Raw genomic sequence first — 24222 nt, 5'->3', positions numbered from 1 at the left:
CCACGTGACCCGGAAGTGTCTGCGGACAGCACTGGCTCCCGGCCTATAGAGTGAGATGAGCGCACAACCCTAGAGTCTGGCAAGACTGGCCCGTACGGGCAGGGGTACCTTTACCTTTACCTTTATGGTGGCTAAGAGATTATAAGTACTCAGTGGTCTGAGGACCTCATTTCCCCGGCTATATTCAATCATATCTCATATTGATATCAATTTTGTATGGCTACCTATTTCAGTATCTGGAGGGCTTAATTTAAGATTCAGGTACTGTCAGTGGTCTGTTAATTATTATTATTTGTATATAATTTGTATCATTACTATTTCCCCCCTTATTCTTTTTTCTTATTTAATTTTAATTTTTCTCTTTTTCTGTTCTCCTTTTCTTGCTAAATTTGCAAATAAAAATGTAATCTTTTTTTAATAAGGAATAAAACACAAGTTGGAACATGTGGGAGTAGTTAGAGCAGGGGTCTCCACTGTTGACCTGTATTTATTTTGATTGATTGATTGATTGATTGATTGATTGAGTTACTTACTTACTTACTGCCCTATACCCTCAGGTTTCAGGCCGGTTCACTTGTGGAACTTGCTTTGATGAAGGAAATCTCATACTCTGAGAAGTAACTCAAGGCATGAAAATTCAGTGACACCCAGTTTGCCATTTGGAATCCAGATGTTTTGGACTCCCAGCGCCTATCACCCATAGCCAGTGTGTGGCCAAAGTTCAGGGATGATGGGAGTTGTAGTCCAACAACATATGAAGGGCTGCTGCCTTTTGACCCATGGCCTACAGTTTAGTTAGATTCACCTTTTCTTTGTCTTCATCTGAGGGAAGCACTTCGCACTCTGAGACAAAATACTGTACATGAGATTTGAGAACTAGCAATCCTCAAGTACAATGATACAGCATATCTCTTGCCTGCCTCTCCCGGCCTGGAGAAGTCCTTCACTACCTTCAAAGGAGCCTTTTGAGCATCTGATTACTGAACAACAACAACTTCTACTCCTCCTCCTCCTCTTCCTGCTCCTGGTTCAATCCTGTTTTGCCCCCAGCTCAGTTTGTACATACAGGTTCAATTTCAGTTTGACACCCTGCTTCAAATGGTGATGGTCCTGTGTGTGAGGCAACAATTAACTAATTTTACCAACAGCAAATATATATTGCAGTTTATCCCTGAGTCAGCCATGCTCTCTGGTAGGAAGATGTCTGGATGATCCGCACAACAAATAAATACGCAGCTGTACGTTTGTTAGGCCTTAAATTGATACTCTGAATAGACCCCCATAAAGCTAATATTCATAGTTCCTTGCTGCTAAGAAATCTTTGCAAGAATATCTGAATCACGACATCAGTCGTTGTTCAAGCCCTGTTTTAAAGTGACAAGTTGTCATGTCAGATAAAAAACTGCATCAGGGTTTGGGAATTAGGTATGTGCCTTTCCAGTGGAATAGTTCATCTTAGTCATGAATAAGCATTATTATGCAGCTTTATACTGTAACTGATGACCAACCTTCCCTTTGGGAATCAGTTTTGCCTTGATAGCACAGAACTGTAGTGGTGTGTGTGTTTAATTTCGGGAGGGGTGTGTGTGCAAAAGAACTAGCCATTTGTCTTGCTACCTAAAGTCATAATGATCTGCGTAAGCATCTCCCTAGCAACAGAATTTGATGTCATAAATAGAAGATTAAGGAATAAGATGAAAGATAAGCCACAGGTTTTATGCAAAATTGATTATTGGTGAAGCAATATCCTGCCATAGCAACGTCTTGAGCGTTATAAAGAGGGGATTTATTTAAGGACTACGCTCTAACCCTGCACTACTTCAATCCAGTGATGTCCTATTCATTCCACGTACAACAGCTTTTCCATTCACTTCACTGGAATGGCAGAGGGATGTATGAGCTGAGGGATATATGGGGAAACCATACGCTGAGGAATGTGTATCTTTGTGGTCATTAGCTTACACCAGCAGGTGAAGCAAAGCAGTGTGGTGATGGTTGGGATAGGGGATCTTGTCTGTGATCCTTGGAATGGGAAAATAAGGATTTGATTATGAGTAGGCCCCTATTTTCACCTGTGAAATGTTATAATCAGTGCTTGGAGCTGTGCATGCTCTTCCCAACATGGGATCTGGAACTGTGTGCCTTGCTCCAAGCGCTGGTTATAGTGAACCAGCTTTAGGAACTGCACCTACACAATTCACCTGCATGTGTGCTGTTCATTGTCCAGCAGGGAAAACTTCCATGTATACCTGCTTTCACTCACACGTTGCTCTTGCTGGGATCTGACAACACTTGTTTACTTTCCTGCTATTTCAAAGGAAGAAGCATGCACAGGATTCGGCCTGTGACACTATCAGCACAGGGCTTCCTTTTTGCTGACTGTTAATCTTGTATAGTTCTTCTCTTAATTTGCAAAGTGCTCAACAATATTGGTTGTATTAATCTTTGCAGTACTGTTATCCTAAATAGTAGAAACCCATTTTACAGATGCTAAAAGACAGTGACTTATTCCAGGCCATACATTTCTGCCAATCCCAGAAATGGGGCTTTAGTTCACTTCTCTGTTTTAGCTCAGCACTGGTTCTAAGGTATCTTAAACTATGTCCTGTTTTTTCACCCTGATCCAGAAAAGGAGGTGCAGGCATAAAAGCAGATATTACTTGCTTTATCAGGAACTACAGACAAGTAAATGCACATTTGAATATGCTGTTGTCTGCACGCATTGTATTATGTTCTATCGGTTGTGCATCTTGCACTATAATCCTATGCATACCTACTTGGGAGTAAGCCCCACTGAACTCATTGGGACACGCTTCTAGTTTAGAACTGCATTGTTAATGTGTATCTTCATCTACGTTCTGGGCTAGCTCGTTACACTAAAGTTGGGTCAGTGTGTTTGAATTTTAAGATAAAAACTCTGCACACACTTCCAATCTCATCCACTGTTGTCTACCATATTAATGTCTTTATTTTAATGGCCTCCGTTTTTAGATGTGGAATTCATCATGGCCATTAACTGTGAAATGTTCTAAACTGGTTGGGTATTAAGCCCCTAAAAATACATTTTTATTATACGCTTGATGCATAGCAGTTTGTTGATGCCTCTCAGTCCACTGGCATAAAATAACAGATCGTGTTCTTTGAATCTCCTTGCTAAATGATGATGAAACTATTTAGACTCTGCCAATATTGACTTTATTTTTGCATGGTCTGATGCTTTTTCTAATGTATTGTCTATTAGCAAAAGTAATGGCAAATGTTCCCTTTCTCCTCTTCTCTCCATTCTAATTAGGCATGCAGTCATGATGGAGTTGAATTTGTCTGTTGTATTGTCAACTCCTGGAAAAAGAATTAACTTCCTGATTGTGTCTTTCAATGGAAGTAGCATCCATGGCTAAGTAAATGAATATGGACCCGGGCACTCCTCCACCGCCCCTATACAAGTCAGAGAAAATGTATTAATACAAAGCTTCAAAGTGAAACCGTTTCTGGCTAAGCATTAATGTAATCACATAGTGATGGGTCAGGACACTGGGTTTACCTTAAGAACTGTTGACCAAGTAGAGGCGAGTGAATGAGCAATGGCGCAATCATTTCTGCAAAACTTTGGAGCCAGCAAGATCTCTCCTTAGGAGGAAAAACCTAATCTTTTAAATGCCAGTGGCTACTGGATGCCTGGGCCTCTGTACCCGTGGATATGAGGCTCCTCAAGTTGGTGGTGATTATTCTTTTGCTCTACAGCCTCATTCTTTGGCTCTCCTTAAGACCCAAGATGCATATTTTTGGTTCTATACTTTCATACAGATTGCCATCATCTTATTCACTTACACTACGTGTGGTATGGGCACAGGAGCTTTTGATTGGCAGGGATGTTTTTGTAGGAGAAATGGAGAAACGTCACATACGCTGTCATGTTGACTTCTGTGTTTAAGATCATCTGAGGAGGTTCTGTTAATGGCGTCCCATTATCAGAGTCTATCACATGTTCTGCTTGCAGGGTTCCTACAGGCATCTGGTTGGCAACTGTAAGAACAGGATGAGCATCGGCCTGATTCTGCAGCCCTGGTCTTCTGTTCTTAGCAAGACTAATCAGGCCTTCCCCAACTTGTTGCCCGGCAGCTCCCATCAGCCCCAGTCAACAGCACCAAGCCTAAGTTCAACATTACTTGCTTCTAAGCAAATTACTAAATAAAATACTACAAACACGCCCTTGTCTCACCTGATCTCTCATCCAAAGAAAACAAAATTCTTCTTGCCCCTTGGCAAGGCAGTAAGCATATGTTTAGACTCAAGTTTGTCAGTCTGTTATTTCATCAGTGTAATAAAAATATTTCTGTATCTCATGCCTTTCAGGCATTATATGATGGAATAAAATTCCTGAGCACACTTTTCGTCTTCTATATCTATGCTTAGTATTTGATTTTGAATGTATCTTCCTGTCTTTCTTCCTCTGGGTGACCCATTGAATAATGTTCTTCCCTTTTACAGCCTGGGTGAAAAGAAGGCAGTTCATAATGGCCCAGGGATCCAGTGACATGGAAACAGCTGATCAAGAGGAGAGCTCTCCAAATATGATTGTTTACAGAAAAGTAAGACATTCAGAATCATTCATTACTTCTCTGCCAGCTTCTGAGCTGGATGACTGTTTACATGTTTTCAAAAAATAACTTGGACTGCAGACTTATTTTCCAAATGGATTCTTCAGGTTTTGTACTATAAGATTAACGGTTTTCTGTTGTTTTTGTCTGTACTTGGGTACTCTACCTGTAAATTTAAAAGGAAAATGTAAGATATCACTGACTGCTAGTAAAATAGGTTGAATTAGATTCACCTTCGTAATAGTCTGTTGCAGAACTGGTATTTTGGTTTGCTTTTTTTAACAGTAGACAGCTACAACCAAGCTAACTGCAGTTTTTGACTGACTTCATTGGAACCTAATTGGCATAAATCACTTTGACTTTGGACTGTATTCAATATAGTGCTAAGCAAAACATTCTGTCAGTGCAAGGATTTCTCCTTACACAATGGAGTATTATCCACTTCTCCCCCCTCCGTACATCTCTTCTTGGGGTTCCTCCAGAGCAGATTTGGGGGTGGCACAGGGCATGCACTGGGAGAGGGTATGAGGGGGATCCTGTCGCAGGAGCACTAATGCTTGCAGCTGAGCAGCTATTTAGTTGAATGCTGCCCAGAGTCGGCCAACTAAAACGATTTGTCTTCAAGTTGAAGGTTCAAAAATAGTCCCATGTAGCCAGTATAAGCCACTCTACGAAAAACATTTTCTCTTCCTTCAATTTCCAAAGAAGGGGCTATGTTGGAAATGTTTTGGCACACATTTTAACAGAGATGTCACTATAATATCCTACTAGTTGATAAAGAAACAGTAGAAGTTCAAATGGATTGATGGGCATATTATAACGGCACTATTCCTTATGACTATGAAAGTGGTGGTATATAAAATGGGCCTGCAATCCTTTGCTCACTTAAACTGGAGTAGGTCCCATTGGCTTCAGTAGGACTTACTTCTCAGTAGACATTCATAGGATTGCACTGGAGCTGCATCCAGGTGGCCTTGCTGTGCTAAAATAGCTGTAGCATTTAACCAGGAGGTGGAGGGGAGGGAGAAATGGAAAATGCACCAAATGGTTCTAAGTTTGTGCATTCCAGTTCCTGTTTGAGGTTTTAGTAACTGCATCAACTGTAACAGACTTCTGTCTGCCATTTGGACTAGCGGACATCAGCATGGAGACCACCACAGCTCCTGTTTTCAGTATGTGTGTGTATCAGATATCCAATTCGCATACTTTGTTGGCATACCAGCGCAGGGGGGAAGCAGAGGAACTCTGCCCTCTGGAAACCTCCTTGTGCAGTGTGTGAGATCATGGTCATAGCGGGCCTTTATTAAAGGCACCTGCAGGTTGCTTACTCGCAATCAAAAGTCAAGAAGACCAAGCTGTTGGTTTTAACCTTTCCTATTATTACCAGCAAAGTTCTGTAATGCAGCCTAGCCTTCAGTAAAGGCTATTTTATCTTTCCATAATGAGATAGCAGAAATCCCCTTGCGGGGACTGTTCTATTTCAGGTTTCATATGGGAAGCCAATGTTTTGAAAGCACTTGCCCCCAAGTTAACACATCAGGCACTATGTCAGGATAGAACAAGACTTCTCTCTGGTAATTAAACTGTTGACACGGGGCGGTTTCCCCATGGATTCCTTGCTAGCAATCTGCACCTTTTTATGTATAGCTGGAAAGAGTACAGTCCTTGTATAAGAGCTTTACCAATATTTAATCCAAACCTTTTAAAAAATGTAATGTAGAATGCATTATCTGATTCAATACGTTCAATGTCGCATTAGAAATACTTCAGGAGATAGATTTTAAAGTTATATGTACTGTGAGAGCATTAATTTGTACATTAGTACTTGTTCATCTACGAAGAATAGTTGTTGTTTTTTAATGCAGAAACTAAACTAATTGCTTGCTGTAAACATAGCAGGAAATTCTCTTCAGTGCTGAAAGTGGAACTTACACATGAATCTGAATCAATAATCTTGTTTAACTATATATCCTGATAGAAGTGCTGAGTTTCATTAGGCTACCATTGTCAAGCACAATTTTTCTTTACACAAACACAGTATGAATCTGTATGAAGAGGATTATATTTCAGGTTCTGGTGCAGTTGAAAATGAGTGTTAATATTGGGCAGCATCATATATACTGGGAGGAGGAATGCATGATCCTCCAGATGCTATTGGGGTTCCAGTTCCCATCATCCTTGGCCATTGACCATGCTGGCTGAGGCTGATGGGAACCGGAGTTCAACAACATCTAGAGGGTCACAGGTCCCCCACTTGTAAGATACATATGCTGAATATTTATTTCCACGCTATGGACTGTTGATGTGCTGCATAGAGTCATAAAACCAGGGAAAGCAAATGTGCTGTTCTCCAGATGGTGCTGGAGTCCAACTCTCATCAACCCCAGCAGGCATGGCCAACAGCTGTAGCCCAGTGTTGACTACCCCCACATCAGCCTGTCTAAGAGTCATGACTGGTCAGAAAACCTTTAAGACAGTAATCTCTTCATTCCCCCAAGATTCTTGTCGTGTTGCTGTATGTAGAATCCTGCCCTCTTCCAAGGCACATGCTACAAAGGTTAAAGGGCTTTCATTTGAAGTGAATTGGGTTGTATTGGGGCCCAGTAGAAGAGCACCTGCTTTGCATGCAGAAGGTCCCAGATTCAGTCTCCAGCATCTCCAGATGGGGCTGGGAAATACCCCCGTCAGGAAACCTAGAGAGCTGCTGGCAGTCAGCACAAACAGTGCTGATCTAGATGGACCAATGCTGTAACTTTGTATAGGGCAACATTCTCTGCTCCTATTGCTTCTTTCCATGTCTGTCACTGTGAGCGTGGCAGAAGATGGGCAAATTCGAAACAACGCGGGGAGGATGCGAAATATTTTATTAAACAAGCAGTAAGAGGGAACATCAATTGATTTTTCATGACTGTCACTTGTCCTTGAAATCTAAGCTATACTGATTGCTTTGCTCATTTGAGTATTATTTCTCGGATCCAAATGGCCCAGGGCTTTCACTTTCCTGCAATAAAACTCATAAAAATAAGAGATCTGAGGGCCATGCCAGAAAGAAGCCTGCTTTTGTGCCATCTGGCAGAAAAGGCCACAGAACAAATCTTGGCCTCTCATTATCAGGAAGAACTTCGTAATTTTGAGGGAGTTCAGGGGAACTATAAAAAAATGGCAAAGGATTTGGGACAAATTGTATTTTAAAATGATATGTGTGTATGTTGTAAGTATGAGTAATTAATCTGTTTAGCAGCAGATAAACAGTTTGTGGGGCTTGGCCCAAAGAACACTGGATACTGTGAACTCACGCCAACCAATAAAAACTGCTTGCATTTCAAGTCCCTTAAGATTAATGTCATGTTTGTGTTATTTGCTGTAGAGGCTTATGGATATTTACGTAGAAGTTAGGTCTGTTAAATGGAGGCTGCAATCCTATACTGCAGAGATAGTCAACATGATACCATCCAGTTGTTTTTGGATTCTAACTCTAGTCGTGCCTGACCAATGTCTATGTTGGCCGGGGCTGATGGGAATTAGAGTCCAACAACATCTGTAGGGTGCCACATGGTCTTAACTCTTTCGAACTCACTTACCTTGAACTCATTGGGGCTTCTGAGTAGAACTTGAGAGGACTTTGCTGTAAGTGGATGGATCCATGGATGAATTTATATGAAAGGAGAACCTAATACTATTTCTGAATTATCATCATCATTATGGCAAAGAATGTAAAAATGTTTTCCTGGCTCAGTAAAGAATGATCTTAGCCTAGTTCAGCCTTCCTGAGCCTGGTGCCATCCATATGTTTTGCTCAACAGCAGCTGCCTAGATGGGAGCTGAAGTCCAAAACATCTGGATGGCTGGGGAAAGTTGGCTTATTCTTTCAATGGCCTTGGCCCAGTATACCTGAAGGAGCTTCTCCACCCCCATTGTTCAGCCTGGACACTGAGGTCCAGCGCCAAGGGCCTTCTGGCGGTTCCCTCACTGTGAGAAGCCAAGTTATAGGGAACCAGGCAGAGGGCCTTCTCAGTAGTGGCACCCACTCTGTGGAACACCCTCCCATCAGATGTCAAGGCAGCCCTGCTTAGGGAAGTTTTTAACGTTGGATGTTTTATCCCGTTTTAATATTCTGTTGGAAGCCGCTCAGAGTGGGGAAACCCAGCCAGATGGGTGGGATATAAATAATAAATTGTTGTTGTTGTTGTTGTTGTATGGGTGGGATATAAATAATAAATTGTTGTTGTTGTTGTTGTTAATTTGCTTTTGTATAAATGGGAGGAGTCCTTCAAATGGTCTTTGATCTCATGTTCTCAACCTGCTCCTTTGACATGTATATTAACGCAGTACTACTAGTAGTTTTTCTGAAGCTGAAGAGGCCATTTACCTAAGCTCCCCTCAGGGGTTGCAGAAAAATAAGGTGTGTGAAATGATCCTTTGCCTGCCTGCACCACAACAGGACTTAGTCAGCACTTTCCTCAAATTCATGCTAACTATAGTGTGATTTGAGGACTGGGGGGGAGGGCTATATTAGGTTTAAGTTGGAAGGAAAGTATTGGATGACTGTCATCTTCTATCACCACACAAAGCAAGGTACTGTTTTTCCCCAGGAGAGGAAAAATACAGAAAATAACTGCTACTGCTGCAATTGCCACTTGACCACCCATCTCATGTCCCTGGGCAGTTCACACTGGGGACAGCAGCACCTGCTTGATGCCTCCATGGCAACTAGAATGCAAGCATTTCCCTTTCCATCCCTGTGGAGGAACTAACCCTGTTAAGCTACGATTATCACCAAAAAGCAGTGTGTGCACGTGTGTGTAAACTGCTTTACTTGACAAATAGTGCTGTTCAGTTTCTGGAGCCTTTAAGTCAGAAAATATCTCAAAGAATGATCTACTTTCCTATAAGTTTAGGAGCTTGGCATTCCCAGCCTTTAGTTGGGGGTGATTTTACTCCACCTACTTTTAAGAAGAAGACTCTCAAATTCTTTCCTTAAAGGGAGGAGATGAGGGATTCCTTCTTAGGCCTGTAGGGGGAAGCAAGCCTCCTATATAGAGGAGAGACCTCACCCAAGCCAGTGGCGTAGCGTGGGTTGTCAGCACCCGGGGCAAGGCAAGTAATTTGCGCCCCCTAACCCATGGATTTGCACCCCCTAACCCGTGGATTTGCGCCCCCTAACCTGTGGATTTGCCCTAACCCCAGATGTTGCGCCCGGTGCAGCCGGCACCCCCTGCACCCCCCACGCTACGCCACTGACCCAAGCACTTCCTTTTCTATTCTTTCAGCATCCTGTCCTCTCACCCTTCCATCAGGGTACTTTTTGCTGGTGCTCAGTAGGAATTATCTGTTTGACCTTTGAGGGCACTTGCCTACTCTACTCTCAATGCAATTGGCTTCTGGTTGGCTGGGTTTAAGCTGGCTGTGTCACCTTTTGGTAGGTTGTGTGGGAAGGTAAGCTGAATTTAAGTACCCTCCACCACTAGCTTCCTCCTATTGTTGACCAACTTGGGTTTGTGCTCTTGGGACCTGGCACATGCCACATGCCGAACAGCGATGGTGGCTAGCACAGCTCAGGTCCCTCAGGCCATGACTTCACTTTTGGGGAAGATGCTTTTTGCCTTCTACTACGCCTGCATTGGTGATGAAGTTCCTCTGGGGTAGTTTGGCTTTCAGAGGCAGGCAGGAGATTGTACAGATCATTCCTGTCTACAATTGTTTGGTACGATTGGCACAAGTTCTTCTTCATTCCAGGTCTGGTTTAAGTGCTAAGCGTTATGTCTGTCTGGTGTCAGATACCATGGAGCAATGAGGGTTAGGAGTTGTTTCAGTACCACGGATAGCTCTCAGTGAGCAACTTTCTCTGACACCCTTGTAGAGAACTCTTCGTTCCTTAAAGAGCCAATCCTCTGGTCTGAAGATGGGCAATCCTCCTATGTGCCACCTGCCTGGTGTGTGCCACTGGAATGATGAGGTAGTGGGCTCCTCAGGCTCAGAGAACTCTACAGGTCCTGGTTCTGTGGGAGGTTTTTGTGGACTGTCAGCTACATCCCTACTGGTCTCCACATCTCCAGCAGCTGCCTCAGATCCTTGAACCTGATCCTTGGCTGGTGCCTCTGGCATCTCATGTTTCTGTCTGGATTGCTGCTGGACTTGTGTGTGTGTGTGTGTTTGTATGTGTGTGTCACAACACTAAGGTTCTAAACCATGGGTGAGGGACCTGTGGCCCTTGTTGGACTCCAACTGCAGTCCTGTCAGTCCCAGCCATTGTGGCCGATGGTCAGGGATGATGGGAGTTGAGAGGCCAACAGCATCTAGAGGGCCACAGGTTCCTCACTTGTCTCCTAAAAGTTACTGCAGTTGGATAACCAGTGTGACTAAGCAACTGCTGATGTGAGTGATCTGCTCTTATGAGCAGTTCAGGTTCTGAACTTCATGAAAAATTGCAGCAGCCGTTTCCACAACGGCAAAGATTGCAAAATAACATGTTTCTTCTTGCAGAGGCAGCCCCTGCAATCTCCCCGGATCCTCCCACTTCAGACTCCCAATTTCAGCATGAAAATAGAAATGGGAAATATTTTGACATGTAGCACTCATGCTGTTTTTTAATTACTGATCACTCTGCATAAGTGACAAATGAATATATATTATAAGTAATAGTTGGAAGGACAGTGCATATTTCCTGTTATAGACCCCACGGGAGCGTATGAGGGAAATTGTGTTTCTGCATTGTGCTGTGAGAGAAGAGAGTGCCTTGGAATTACTAGGATTAAGCAATGAGGAGAAGAGGAACATCAAAAATGAGATATGGGGGCTAGGGACTTGAAGGCTAAATCCACTGCAAAGAAGATACAAGATGCAAGTGAATGGGGAATCAAAGGTATATAAAAATTGAAGGATTAGCGCTATCTGACTTAATGACAGTGCTATATCAGAACTGGTTAGAGGAAGGCAAAATTCTGAGGTAATATGCCAAGAGGGATTTAAAGTAGCTAGGAGGCAGTTTTACTCTATGTAAATCCCCGTTGCTGTTTCAGATGGATAAGACAGTCTGCTTTGAATCTGCCAATGGAGAAATTTCAGATCAGCTGGGATTTGCACCAGCATTGCACACTTAGGTGAGGAAAATAATGTGCTGAGTTCATAGAATAGCTTGGTGCCCGGCTGGAATCAATTGGCTGGGGAGGGTGAAAGAACTCCATGGCTAAAACTCAACCCTACCAAGAGTAGAATTTCTGTTTCTACCCCACAGTTGCAATAAAAGAATTTCAGGCTGCAATTAATTCCAGTACCAGAAGTGACACAGGAAGCTGCCTTGTCCTGGGTCAGACCATAGGTCTACCTAGCTCAGTATTGTCTCCTCTGATAGCAGCGTTCCAGGGCTTCAGACAGGGACCATTCCCACCCCGTCTGGAGATGGTGGGGATTCAACCTGGGACACGCAAGGCAAATGCACTACAGCTCCTTCCCAAAGCTACAGTCTTTCCTAGTTGGCAAATGCATCCAGCACTCCATGTTTTGACTATGCAGATGTTCGTGGGCCATCAGCTCAATTTCAACCACAGCATCTGTCTGTTCTCAGAAGACAGCCTTGGTCAGTCTCCCCTCCAGTGCCAACTCGACTGTCAAATAGCAGTGCATCTTGTGGAATGTGGAAACCCTACCTCTCAGTTTGTCCTCTGTGGAGATGGTTTTTGGTGACTACAGTGGCTGGACTTCAGTAGGCCTCACCCTAGACAGGGTGCAACGTATTTATCTACTTGCACTCTGACGTCCTTTCGAACTGCTAGGTTGGCAGGAGCAGGGACCGAGCAACGGGAGCTCACCCTGTCGCGGGGATTCAAACCGCCGACATTCCGATCGGCAAGCCCTAGGCTCAGTGGTTTAGATCACAGCGCCACCCGCGTCCCTATATGCTGCCTACTAGCTCCTATATAATTTGTATTAAAACCACTATGCCACACCAGCTCAACGCAAAATTTTGTGGTGAGTATCAGAAAGGGAGGGAAGGGGATTAGTTACTCTGAAATCGTGCTGTGAAAAGCACACAAAAAATTGCCAGGGCATGTTTTGCTCATTGCATCAAGGCTTTAGAGAAGTGTGGGATATGATCCATAAGCCAGTCACATCCCTGCACCCTGCATGGGGCATGCACTTGGCTTTGTGACATATTCACAATTCCAGAGAGACAATAATGCATGGATGTCAGTCAGGTCATGGTTCCTTCTCTTAGTGAGTCAAGAGTGCCATCTCTGCTCCTGGGAAATGGTTGCATATTTAGAGAAATTGTTTTGGGTGGATCTTGCGCTTCTTTTACTAAGAGTTTTTAAAATGGAGAAGCACCGAGAGAGGAAGCCAATGACCTGGAAAACAAGCTCAAATTAAGACATGTCAGGTTGATGAGGACTCCCCAGGGGTTTCAAGCAGGAGTAGTTGAGATTCTTTCCTAAATGGAATATGAAGGAAGTGCAGCGCGGACTTCTTCCATTTCTCGTTCTATTTTAATTTTCCCCACTCCATTGCATACCTGGTAAGGCAGGCAGGCAGGGCTTCCTTTTAAGCATCGATGGATTTGTGCATATGTTTTTGGAATGAAAACTGACAAACTAAAATGAGGGAAATAGTTTTATTTTAAACATGGTAAGTGGAGATAGTTTAATGCCTACGTCCTTGGCTCAAATCCAGACTGTTGGAAGAGAACAGAGTTATTTATATGAAAGCAAGTTAGTATCTCCATATATAAATGTCACAGTGGTTAATGGGACCTGCTCCTGGTAATGTGCTTCAGCCTGCAGTCCTATGCACACTTACCTGTGGGTAAGCATCTCTGAAAACAGTGGATCTTGTAAACATGTGTAAGATTATGCTGCATGGCACACAGGGGAAAGACACAGTGAAATAGCTTAACTATTGAAGAGAAGCTAAGTGGTTGAAAGAGGGCATTCAAATATGTATTTCTAATTTGAATGCCAGAGCTTTCTGTCACCCCTCTATAGTTGATGGTGCCAGGAATGAAATCTATAACTTTACTTGTAATCTTTCTGATGGGTAATGTAATGGCTGGGAGACTTTTGGATGCTGCTGCTTAATTAAACAGTACGTTGAACAGTGTCCAGTGGTATTTTCATGCCTGAGCTGGAAAGTCAAACTGACACCCTTTCCAATTTTGCATTGATTTATTTGAATGATTTTAGGAACTATTATGACAGTGTTGCACTATAGTAAGAAAACACCAGCAATAGTCATAATAACCTGCTGCTACTATAAACCAGGCTTTGCCAACTTGGTATCCTCCAGATGCCTTGGACTGCAGTTCCCATCAGCCACGGGTGATGTCTGTACTGGCTGAGGCTGATGGGAGTTGTAGTTCAAAACCTCAGGCGCTCATCAGCCTGCCAAAGGCTGCAGTTAATACTGTTGTTATTGTTATAGCTATTTGCTGCTTGTAAATCGTGCTAAAAGTGACAATGGCATAAAAGGTTCAGCATAGAACAGCAGATTGGATAAAATCATCACACAGCCAGTTGATACTACATGCTAAAAAGACTGGGTGGCTAATAATAAAAAGGCCATCTCCTGGCAGTAGAATGACATCTCAGCTGGTCCCTGATGAGCTTTTCCGGACAGGGAAGCAAGCACTAGGACCTCGAATGGTGCCTGGAAATGCACCAGTATCCAGAAGTAGTGATATATGTTCCATGTAGCTGGTCGCAGATAGGAAACTGACAGCTGAATCTGAGAGACCTCTGTTCTCCTCACAGAGCTACAGTTCCTGGGAAGAGGGTATGACCATTAGACCACTCTGAGAATTGTAGCTCTGTGAGGTGAATAGGGATGACTTTTATTACCCTTAAATAAACCACCATTCCCTGGATTGTTTGGGATATAAATGAAATAAATAAGCTCTTCTGCTTACCTACTTAAGAAGACTGGAGGGGCCAGACAGATGGAGATGTTGGTCGTCAGTCTGGCATTCAGAGAGCGCCATGTGGTCGCAATTATACCCACGCCAGTTTCAAAATGCGCCTGATGCCTGGCTAATTTCGAACAGTGCTGAGAACTCATTTGAAGCGAAGCTTCTGCTTTGCTTCATCACACACAGAACTGGAATTATCCTCAGCTGTAATCTGTGGGTTTCAGCTGCTGGTTGCGACTCAGTAGTGGGGGGGGGGGGGGAGGGCAGCGGCGTAGCACTTCACCTTGAAGTAGAAGCCACAGGTGAGCAGCTTCTGGATTGACAGCTGAGCTTGTGCCATTAGGTTAACATGTGATGCTAAACATTTTTTTTCTTCCAGGGAACTACTCTATCACTGACATTAAGTATTCTTAACTAATACTGGGATCCGGTCCAAAGAAATGCTTTTTACTTCAGCTCAGCATTCAGTATATAAATCTCAAATTACTGCTGACAAAACAGATGCTAACTACAAATCAATGAGCATTTTGTTCCTTTGCTCTCTGAGACGAGCTCTGTGAAAAAACCCCCTCAGAAATAGTTAAAATGAGGAGACGTGTGTATATTCAGCAACTTTTTCATGCCATGGAACAAATTATTAAGTGGCTGACTGGTAGTCTAAATATTGAGTAGTTATTTGCAGGGTATACAGAACAATGCTGTATCTTCTTCTTTTTCCGTTTGGGTTATGTCCTTTTAGATTCCAAGTCTAAGGGCAGGGATGGTGTTATTGTTTATTTTAATATGTAAGCCTCCCTGAGACCCTGATTGAAAAGTGGGGCATTAATGCCCCTGGAATAAATAAATATCCTTCAGCCGCTTACTATAGCTCAGTTAAGATGTATCACCCGAAATGTGGTTTGGAATTACACGAACGAGCATCAGGGTTTACCCTTCTCACGTTCACCAGCACTTCCAGGTTTGTAGCTGTAGTTTGGCCTTATAAGTTGAACTGGAATACTATGCACACGAAAGCTTATACCAAGAACAAACTTAGTTGGTCTCTAAGGTGCTACTGGACAAAATTTTTATTTTTTTACATATTTCAACTGCGTCAGACCAACACGGCTACCTACCTGAATTTGGAATACTATGGTTGTGCAAGCCATGGTTTGTCCAGTTTGGATGCGATGGCAAACTATGGCTTGACAGAAAAGAAGTGGTGCAGGAGGGGATTGTACAGCACAAATAGAGGAGGCTTGGTGTTAGGAATGTAAGAAGCTGCTTTCTACCAAGCCAGACCATTGTTCCATCTAGCTCAGTAGTGTTTATAGTCCAAGCAGCTTCTGCCAAGATTTCATACAGGAATATTTCTTAGGCCTACCCGGAAATATCAGGGAATGATCATGGAACCTTTTGCCTGCAAAGCAGATGCTCTACCACAGAGCTTTAGTGGAGACTACCTGTCATGACAGGAGAAACAAGAAGCTGGCATATTCCAGCTAGGACACCACAGGCCAAGACTCTACTCCGTCAGGTCAATAACTTCCTGCTGCATTTATAGCCACTTTAAGGAAGGTTTGCCCACCAAGGCTTTTTTTTTTTGAACTTTTTGCATATAGCCTGTTTCAATCCAAGCTGGTTATTATAAGAATGTTGTAGCTTTAAGAATTTGATGCCAGAGTTTGCTTGTTTTCCTCTTCCCTCCCCATCACTTCCCCCCTTTCGTGCCATGTTTTAAGCCTGAGGGAAAGGACTCTGTTGTTTTTATTGATTTGTAAGCCACTCTCAGTGCTTTTCTGACTGAACAGTGGGGTATAAATGCTTAGAAAAAATACATTTAATATTTTCAGCTGCAGTAATACTTTTTTTTTTAAGTTGGGGCTCTTCCATTTTCTCTCTTAGTTTGGGGTCAGGTCAGGGGTAATGTGGCAGCAGATGTGGAATTAAAGCACTCTTTTTTTCTTTTTTGCACCCATGTATTGTTGAAATAAAAGCTTCTTCTTGCTGGAAATTAATTATTGAGTGTTGCGATGCTTTATAAGATATTTATATATTCTCTTGAGCCCTGTCTCTTTCTGTATCAGAGTGCTATCTAGAGAGCAGTTCAGGCGAGAGAACTGCTCAGCTTCACTTCCTGGTTCTCCCCTCTGCTGAACTGTATCAAGACAACACACTAAAACAAAGGGGGAGATGAGCCAGAGAATAGATAAATATTAAATTACACTGGTTGGTTTCATCTTTGGAAGGATGGTGACCTGAATCTGCACATGTAGCTCTCTCTCCCTCTCCCCTAGCATTTATTTGGATGTGCTGTGCTCTTGGATTAAAGCCTCCAAAAATTAAAATGATTTTAAAAAAGGCAGACAAAAGTAGGGCCCAACTACATGATCTATTCAGCCATAAGTTGTGTTTCATCCCAGCATTTTCTTTTTTCTCAAAAGTAACCACCTACAAGGCAGTTCTGAAGAAAAACAGTGGAGGGGAAGGATGGTTGCTCCAAATTTTTTTCTTTCAGGTTGTCTCCCCCCCCCCCCCCGCTCAGTCTTTCCTCAGATTATCTCTCCCCTCCCCCACCGCTTCATAGGTAACAAGATACAGCGAGCTACTCATATATTTCCCCCCCTGCAGCTTGCTGGAGGTGGGGGAAGCATGCTTTTGAGCAGAAAGCCAGCCTGAGGAGACAGGGTTAAACAAACTGTAGTAATTGGTATTTATAGAGTTAAATATTGTCTCCAGCAGTTAATGAGTTGGACTCTCTAGCATGTTATTTTCCAATGTAGTTGAATTTTATTCTGTTCATCAATAAGCAGCCTCCTGTTCTGGACCTACAGAGTAAGTAACTTTGCTTTGTGTTAAATACTGTAAATACAGATATCTGTCCTCTTCTGCTGTATCTCTTTTTAAGTCTGCAGCATACCATGAGTTAACTTTTTTTAAAAGAAAAACCACTGGTGAAAATATAAATGTGTATGTGTGTAATATGTAACGAGTTGTGGTATTGTTGACAAGATATATTGCTGTCCAATTGTGATTAGTGCTGAAATATGCATGGGTCTTTTTCTATTTTTTAAAAAACTTCAACTGCAGGGCTTAGCAAAAATTTAGCAGAATTATGATGTGCAGGGTTGTGGGGACAGAGAAAGCATATATGTTTTGGGGAACCTTGTGAGAGAGCGCTGTGCACAGGACCACCTGTCAGGGGAAATGATTTTTCTTTTTGGTCCCAAGTTGCAGCGAGAATGTGATGGAACTATGAGGAATGTGTATATGCACCAAAATTAATTTCACAATCCTGTATTTCTTTCTATATAAAGATAATAATTTGCCAAAGGTGATCAATATTCAAGTGAGACAATTGCAGAGCCTGAGTTTGAAACCAGATTTTTCAGCTTCTAACTCACGTACTTTTTCCACTGGACCATGCCAGCTGCAGACAGGCTCCGGAGTACTGAACATTAACAGTTTACAAATTGGTTGGCAGCAGTTTACATTAGTGGTGTTTATTTTATTAGCTAAGCAACTGCTTTATTGGGCTATTGGAGCAGTGCCCTTTCCCCTTCTAGCAAGCATTTAATTATTTTTACAAGCCACAGTACTACAACAATCTGGCTTATGCAACTATTCAGAAAGTGACCTGCAGTCCTCTCCTCCTTCTGGGTAACTAGGCTGTGAAGGAGATGCATTATCTTATGTAATTCTTATATTTTGACGCTTAATTTGTAGCCTGAGGCCAGGTCCAAAACAACTGGTTAGCCTTCCCTGAGCCCCATGTATGTGGAGACTGGTTCAGATGATTCAGAATAGCACTATGCACATATCCCAAGGCACTCTTCTTGTGCTTGTCAATGCACTCTGTGGCTCTGGGGCCAGATCCAGAGTGCCCTTTGACGATCCCCTTCCTTCTTTGGCAGATTTCAGATTCAGTAAACTTTGCCGGGTGATTCTATGAACGTTTGCAAGAAGCAGAGCTCTGACCCGGAAGAGAACTTAAGCATGTGCTTTGGGGTTTTGATTTAGGACCAGAACACTTATCACAAAATCTCCTCCTTCCAAATTTAAAAACACAGCAAAAATCTGCTTCTGTTTTGGAGCGTTCAAAACCATTCACAGAGGGATGACATAAAATATTTGCCTTTCTGTCAGTTAGGCTCCGCAAGGTGACTTAGGAACTATGTAAAATCAATACAATTAAAAACGTAATAAGACAACAATGCCACAAGTCTTCCCTGGAGCAAAGTTCTGCTGTTCAGGCACCAGTCAAAATCCCATTTGGGATGAAGCTGAGATATGAAGAAAATAAGAACTTCATTGGATGTGGCAGGCAATGTGGCAGTAACTGCATTGCCTATAATTACAGAGGTGTGCTTCTTGTTCTTCAGGTAAGCAAATATCCCATTCTTGCACTCCTGAGCATGCAGTTCAGGTGTAGGACTGAAAACACAAATGTAGTAGAACGTGAAGATAAATGAGATGTGCGAGAACAAAAGGTCTGTGGGCTCTTTGAGATTTAATGTTATGCTCTTTCTTTTGTTACTTGTATGTTTCGTAAAACCTAAGCTTCCACTTCAACAAAATGCAAAGCTTTTAAAAATCCCTTCCAGCTGTGAAGCTATCAAAAGCTATGTAGATAAGTGCATTCTTGCTTGTCTTGGCAACTTAGATCTTTCAACGCAGTCAGTAAATTTCGTAGAGGACAACAGAGTTGTTACTTATTGCAGGATTATCATTCTGCTTTTAACATTAAAAAAATGACAGCAGCAAGGCATCATCATTGCCTCAGTTGGCCACAGCAGGACCAGGTATTCTAACTAAAGTAATTCACTGAACAGACCTATGCATACATACTCAGAAGTCTCTGCATATTAAATGGTGCTTAGTCTCAGGTAAATATGTGTAGGATTGGAGCCTTAGGATTTGTACCTTAAACGCCAATGCAGAATGCAGATTTCTTTGAAATCTGGGTGTGGGAGGGTTTGGACAGGTCCAGCATCTACCGTGTTTTTCGCCCTATAGGACACACTTTTCCCCCTCCAAAATTGAAGGGGAAATGTGTGTGCGTCCTATGGGGCGAATGCAGGCTTTCGCTGAAGCCTGGAGAGCGAGAGGGGTCGGTGCACACCCACCCCTCTCGCTCTCCAGGCTTCAGGAAGCTATCTGCAAGTCTTGCAAGCCCGGCGGGAGTTGCCGCCAGGCTCGCAAGGCTTGCGGATAGCAGACTGTTCTGGGGGCTGGGGTCGGGGGAAGCTTGGGCTGGGGGGGGGGAAATATTTTTTTTAAATTTTTTTTTATTCATCCCCCCCCCCCCAAAAAAACGAGATGCGCCATATGGGCCAGTGCGCCGTATAGGGCGAAAAATACGGTAATTCTTCCTGGGGTGAATTTCCAGACTGCAGAAAGTCTAGTAATTCCTCATTACCTGCCCCTGAAGTTTTCATGATATTTTTGACTTCCTTCAGCCAAGAGTGGACAGATTGGTTTTGTTTCCAGATATTTTTTTAAAAAAAAGAATGTCTAGCCTACAATTCAAATAACTATACATTATTCAGAGCTGCTTGTAGCAGCTAAAAGAAAAAAAATGGAAAAACAGGTTTACTTGTTGCTTTCAAGGTATGTATGGAGAGAACCTTTATGACATTTGTATGAGTTAAACATGAGTTAGGAAGTACACAGGGGGAAAATTAAACATTTGCTGTGAATATAAACAAACAACGCATAAATACTATTGCAGCAGCAAACTTAAATGAATGAACTCACTTTGCTGTTGACTTTATTGTTCATTAAACCGACTTTTCAATATGTTGAGCAAAAACTGAGCATATATTAAGGTGTGCTGAATTGTTACCTTCATGAATATGTTAAATGCTTCCTTCATACCATCAAAATTGGTATCAAAGACAATAAAGGAAATAAACAGGGAAGAAGTTGACTGTAGTGCTTTGAAAGTTGCCGTAATTGATTACAAAATATATGTGGTTAAAGAAGTCCTTGTCATGGTAAAGGTAAAGGACCCCTGGACTGTGATGTCCAGTCAAAGGCAATTATGGGGTTGTGGCACTCATCTTGCTTTCAGGCCAAGGGAGCCAACGTTTGTGTGTTGAGACCCCGAAACCACCCTCTTGCCAATGTATGAGACACAGGGACACGGATATTAGGTTAATGTTATTGGGCAAAATTTGGCCACAACTTTATTGGTTACAGAATGTGAGCGGTATTGGCTTAGGCATTGGAGTTGACCCAACTATATCTGACTCCCGGCCGTCACGCAGGGAGTCCAGTAAGGGTCAACCACCAATAGGGGGAGTCCCGTTGATGAAAACCAACTTGAGCTCCCCCAGGGTTCCCGACTGAGTTGTGACATGGCCCTAGCCCAGCCCTGGACTTCGGACAAGATCCACACCCCCGGATTCCTTTAATGGAATACTCTTAAGCTTGGAGGGGCAGATAATGGCCACACCTCCCCTCTTCCATCATAAGATCAACCAATGCCTAACCGCCAAACCTTACAGAGTTGTGATGATTGCGATGAGGTAGGCGAAAACCAAATGGCCCTTGCCAATCTGCCAAGTGGAAAAATTCCTACCAGGCCCCTCAACGGCGACCAACCGTCGTCTGTAGCAAGGCCAATGTCGAAACCTGCAAATTAGGGAGGGCGGGTGGGAGATTGAGGAAGCAAGCTGATAGAAAGCTCTCCAGCTCATGCCTTTGTTTAAATGGGGCCCAGCCATGCCTCCCCAGCCAGCGGATTGGCTGGCTGGGTGATGGCGTGGCAGGGAGCCTCCGGGTGACGCAGGACTCAGTCCCCCGCCCCCGGAGGGGAGTTGGTGGCCATGTGGTCCACTTCAACTCCTCCCCACTGCTAAGTGGAGCAGATTTGTCCACAGACAGCTTTCCAGGTCATGTGGCCAGCATGACTAAACTGCTTCTGGCACATCAGGACACCGAGATGAGTGCCAGAGCACACGGAAATGCCGTTTACCTTCCCGCCACAGCGGTACCTATTTATCTACTTGCACTGGCGTGCTTTCAAACTGCTAGGCTGGCAGGAGCTGGGACAAAGCAATGGGAGCTCACCCCGTCGCAGGGATTCGAACCACTGACCTTCCAGTCGGCAAGCCCAAGAGGCTCAGTGGTTTAGACCACAGCGCCACCTGCATCCCTATTTGTTGTGGTAGGATGAGAGGTACTGTGAGTGGACCCTTCTCATTCCATGGAGAAAGTGATATTAGAAACTGGAGTCCAAGGACTGAAAGTCCTCCAGATGCCAGTTCCCCCACCAAATTCTGGGTAAAGCATTGCTGGCATGGGGAGGAGCCAGAGCACAGGATCCTCCCATGTGCACTGGGGCCTTTGACCTAATCTTCATGGTAATGGATGGAGCAATGCTGCAAAGACCTCCCCCACTGTGAAGGCAACATGGAAAAATGGAACAATGGAACCGTGGCATTTATCTTCTGCCTTTTAATTATTTTTAATCCTATTGTTTTCAGTCTCCAGGAGGCTTATTAATGCATATCTTTTAAAGCAAAGGAGAGCACAAGTAGGAGTTTGTATGTAAGCAGCTGAATTTATTGGCTTCTCCCTAATGACTTTGAATTAATAATTCCCTGGCACTGCCCCAGCAGAATCAATAAAAGTAAACAGTCTCTGTGGCAAGAGTTTCTTTGCTGTGTGGTTGCAGTCTTAATTTGGAGCCTTGTGTCAGATACGCACAGCATTCGATCTGTGTTTTTCCACACCTCTGCTGGGTGGTTGAATATGTAGTTTTGGGTTTTTCTTGAAAAATTGTTTTCCATTGTTATTTGAGCCCAGCTCTAGTTCATTACTTTGCTATTGTCAAAATGTCCTACTGACAGGTGAAAAATGGAATCCTGTGCCTTCATCACAATGTTTGCTGCTTTGACGCACAAAACCTTTGATGAGCTTACACCAGCAAGCATAGTTGTACATTTTAAACCATGGGCTGTTTATCTCTGCTACATTTTGCTAGCATGTTGCAAATATTTGGGACTGGGTTACTTCATGTTACCATTTTCCAAATCAATTAGGAGTTCCTGGGAATGGTCACTGCGGCTCACAGAATTGGTGCCATTGTTGATGCAAGGAGACCCAGGGCCCTGACTAGCCCTGAGCTCAGGCTTAGCACAGCCATTGTTGAACAACATTCTGAAGGAAGGCCAGGGCTAATGGGTGTCTCTTCGCTGATGCTGTGTGTTTAATTGTTAATCCACCGAGTCATCAACTGGTGGAGGTAGACAATCATTATAATATTCAGGGAAAGTTGTTTGAGCACCCCTTTTTTGTGTGTGCATTCTGTAACATTTGTTTTCAAGGCAGATAGTTTGTGTGAGCTACTGTCATCACACTAAACAGCACTTTACTCTATTCCATAGGGTTGCATTGGTTGCAAATATGCAAATGGGTTTTGAATTGCGGGAGGTTAAAAGCATAGAACTATGGAGTTGGAAGGGGCTGTGAGGGTAATCTAGTCCAACCCCCAGCAGCAATGCAGGAATCTTTTTGCTCAGTGTGGGTTTGCTGCCAGCCGTACCTGCCATTCATTCCTAGCAAACTTATGCTTGCACAGAGAAGCAGACACACGGCACTGCCTGGAAGACCTGGCTAGCAACAGGGGGTGTCTTCCAGGCCTTGCCCTTAATACAGTGGTGCCCCGCAAGACGAATGCCTCGCAAGACGGAAAACCCGCTAGACGAAAGGGTTTTACGTTTCTGAGTTGCTTCGCAAGACGATTTTCCCTATGGGCTTGCTTCGCAAGACGAAACGTCTTGCTAGTCTTGCGTCCCCCCCCCGCTTTCCCCCCCTTTTTCTAAGCCGCTAAGCCACTAATAGCCTTTTAGCAGCTTAGCCGCTAAGCCTTTAATAGCCGCTAAACCGCTAATAGCGCTAATCCGCTTAGCCGCTAATAGGGTTGCTTCGCAAGACGAAAAAACCGCTAGACGAAGAGAATCGCGGAATGGATTCTTTTCATCTTGCGAGGCACCACTGTATCTGGGTGCTGTTGAGCAGGTGTAGCCAATGTGGTCTCTTCAATATGTTGTAGACTACCACATTCGTCATCTTCAAGCTTTGACCATGCCGGCTGGGGCTGGAGGAAGTTGGAGCCTAGCAACATGTGGAGGACTCCATGTTGCCTACCCTTGTTGTCTTAATGTCTGTTTCCAAGCCAATAAATTCTGTTTCTTGGTACTATTGTTTGGGAAGCAGCAGGGGCTGAGTGGTTTGGGAAATCCTCCTCTGAGCTCCTTTCAGTGAAGGGTGAACTTCCTTTATAGATATGATCTTCCTTTCTGAACCTCCAGAAAGATCTAAGTTTTTCCAAGTGTTCTCTGAGAAAACTCAGAAATCCCGGAGTAATTACAAAGGGAGCCGAAGAGAGCTTGTTCATGACTGTTTGAATGTAGCTGGCACTTGCTTCTGCGGTAGCCAAAATTCCATTTTAGAATAGCTACTGGAGTCTTCTCCATTTCCCGCTCTCTGCTGAGTCATGTTCTACACAGCAGCTTTGTGTGATGGCTCTCTGCTGTGGCTGGACATGGTGATGCTGTGCCAAGTCATGTCGCTGCATTAATTGGATGAACTGAGGAAGCCAGTGTTTTGAAGTTCTGCTAATGCAGTTTAGAAGTTCTGCTAATGCAGCAGTTATTGCACCTCATCCCAGGCACTTATTTGCCCCTGCAATGCTTGGGAGCATCATGATCTATGCACTGGTTGATGTTTTCATTACTA

The 24222-nt window shown here is 43.5% G+C and overlaps 1 protein-coding gene across 5 annotated transcripts in view; it reads left to right on the top strand.

Annotated features, from left to right (window-relative positions):
• The window catches only part of RGS6 (regulator of G protein signaling 6), a 228938-nt gene that overhangs the window by 5688 nt on the left and 199028 nt on the right, over nucleotides 1–24222 (top strand). For all 5 annotated transcript variants that reach the window (XM_077927480.1, XM_077927474.1, XM_077927476.1 and 2 more), the window contains exon 2: nucleotides 4489–4589. In XM_077927480.1, the coding sequence (XP_077783606.1) occupies nucleotides 4515–4589 (75 nt within the window). In that variant the 5' untranslated portion in view covers nucleotides 4489–4514. The remainder of the gene's footprint in view (nucleotides 1–4488; nucleotides 4590–24222) is intronic.

The sequence above is a fragment of the Podarcis muralis genome, chromosome 1 (assembly GCF_964188315.1).
Source record: "Podarcis muralis chromosome 1, rPodMur119.hap1.1, whole genome shotgun sequence".
Taxonomy (NCBI): Eukaryota; Metazoa; Chordata; class Lepidosauria; order Squamata; family Lacertidae; genus Podarcis; species Podarcis muralis.
The sequence above is the reverse complement of the archived record's forward strand: the minus strand, read 5'-3'. Positions and strand labels throughout refer to the sequence as shown.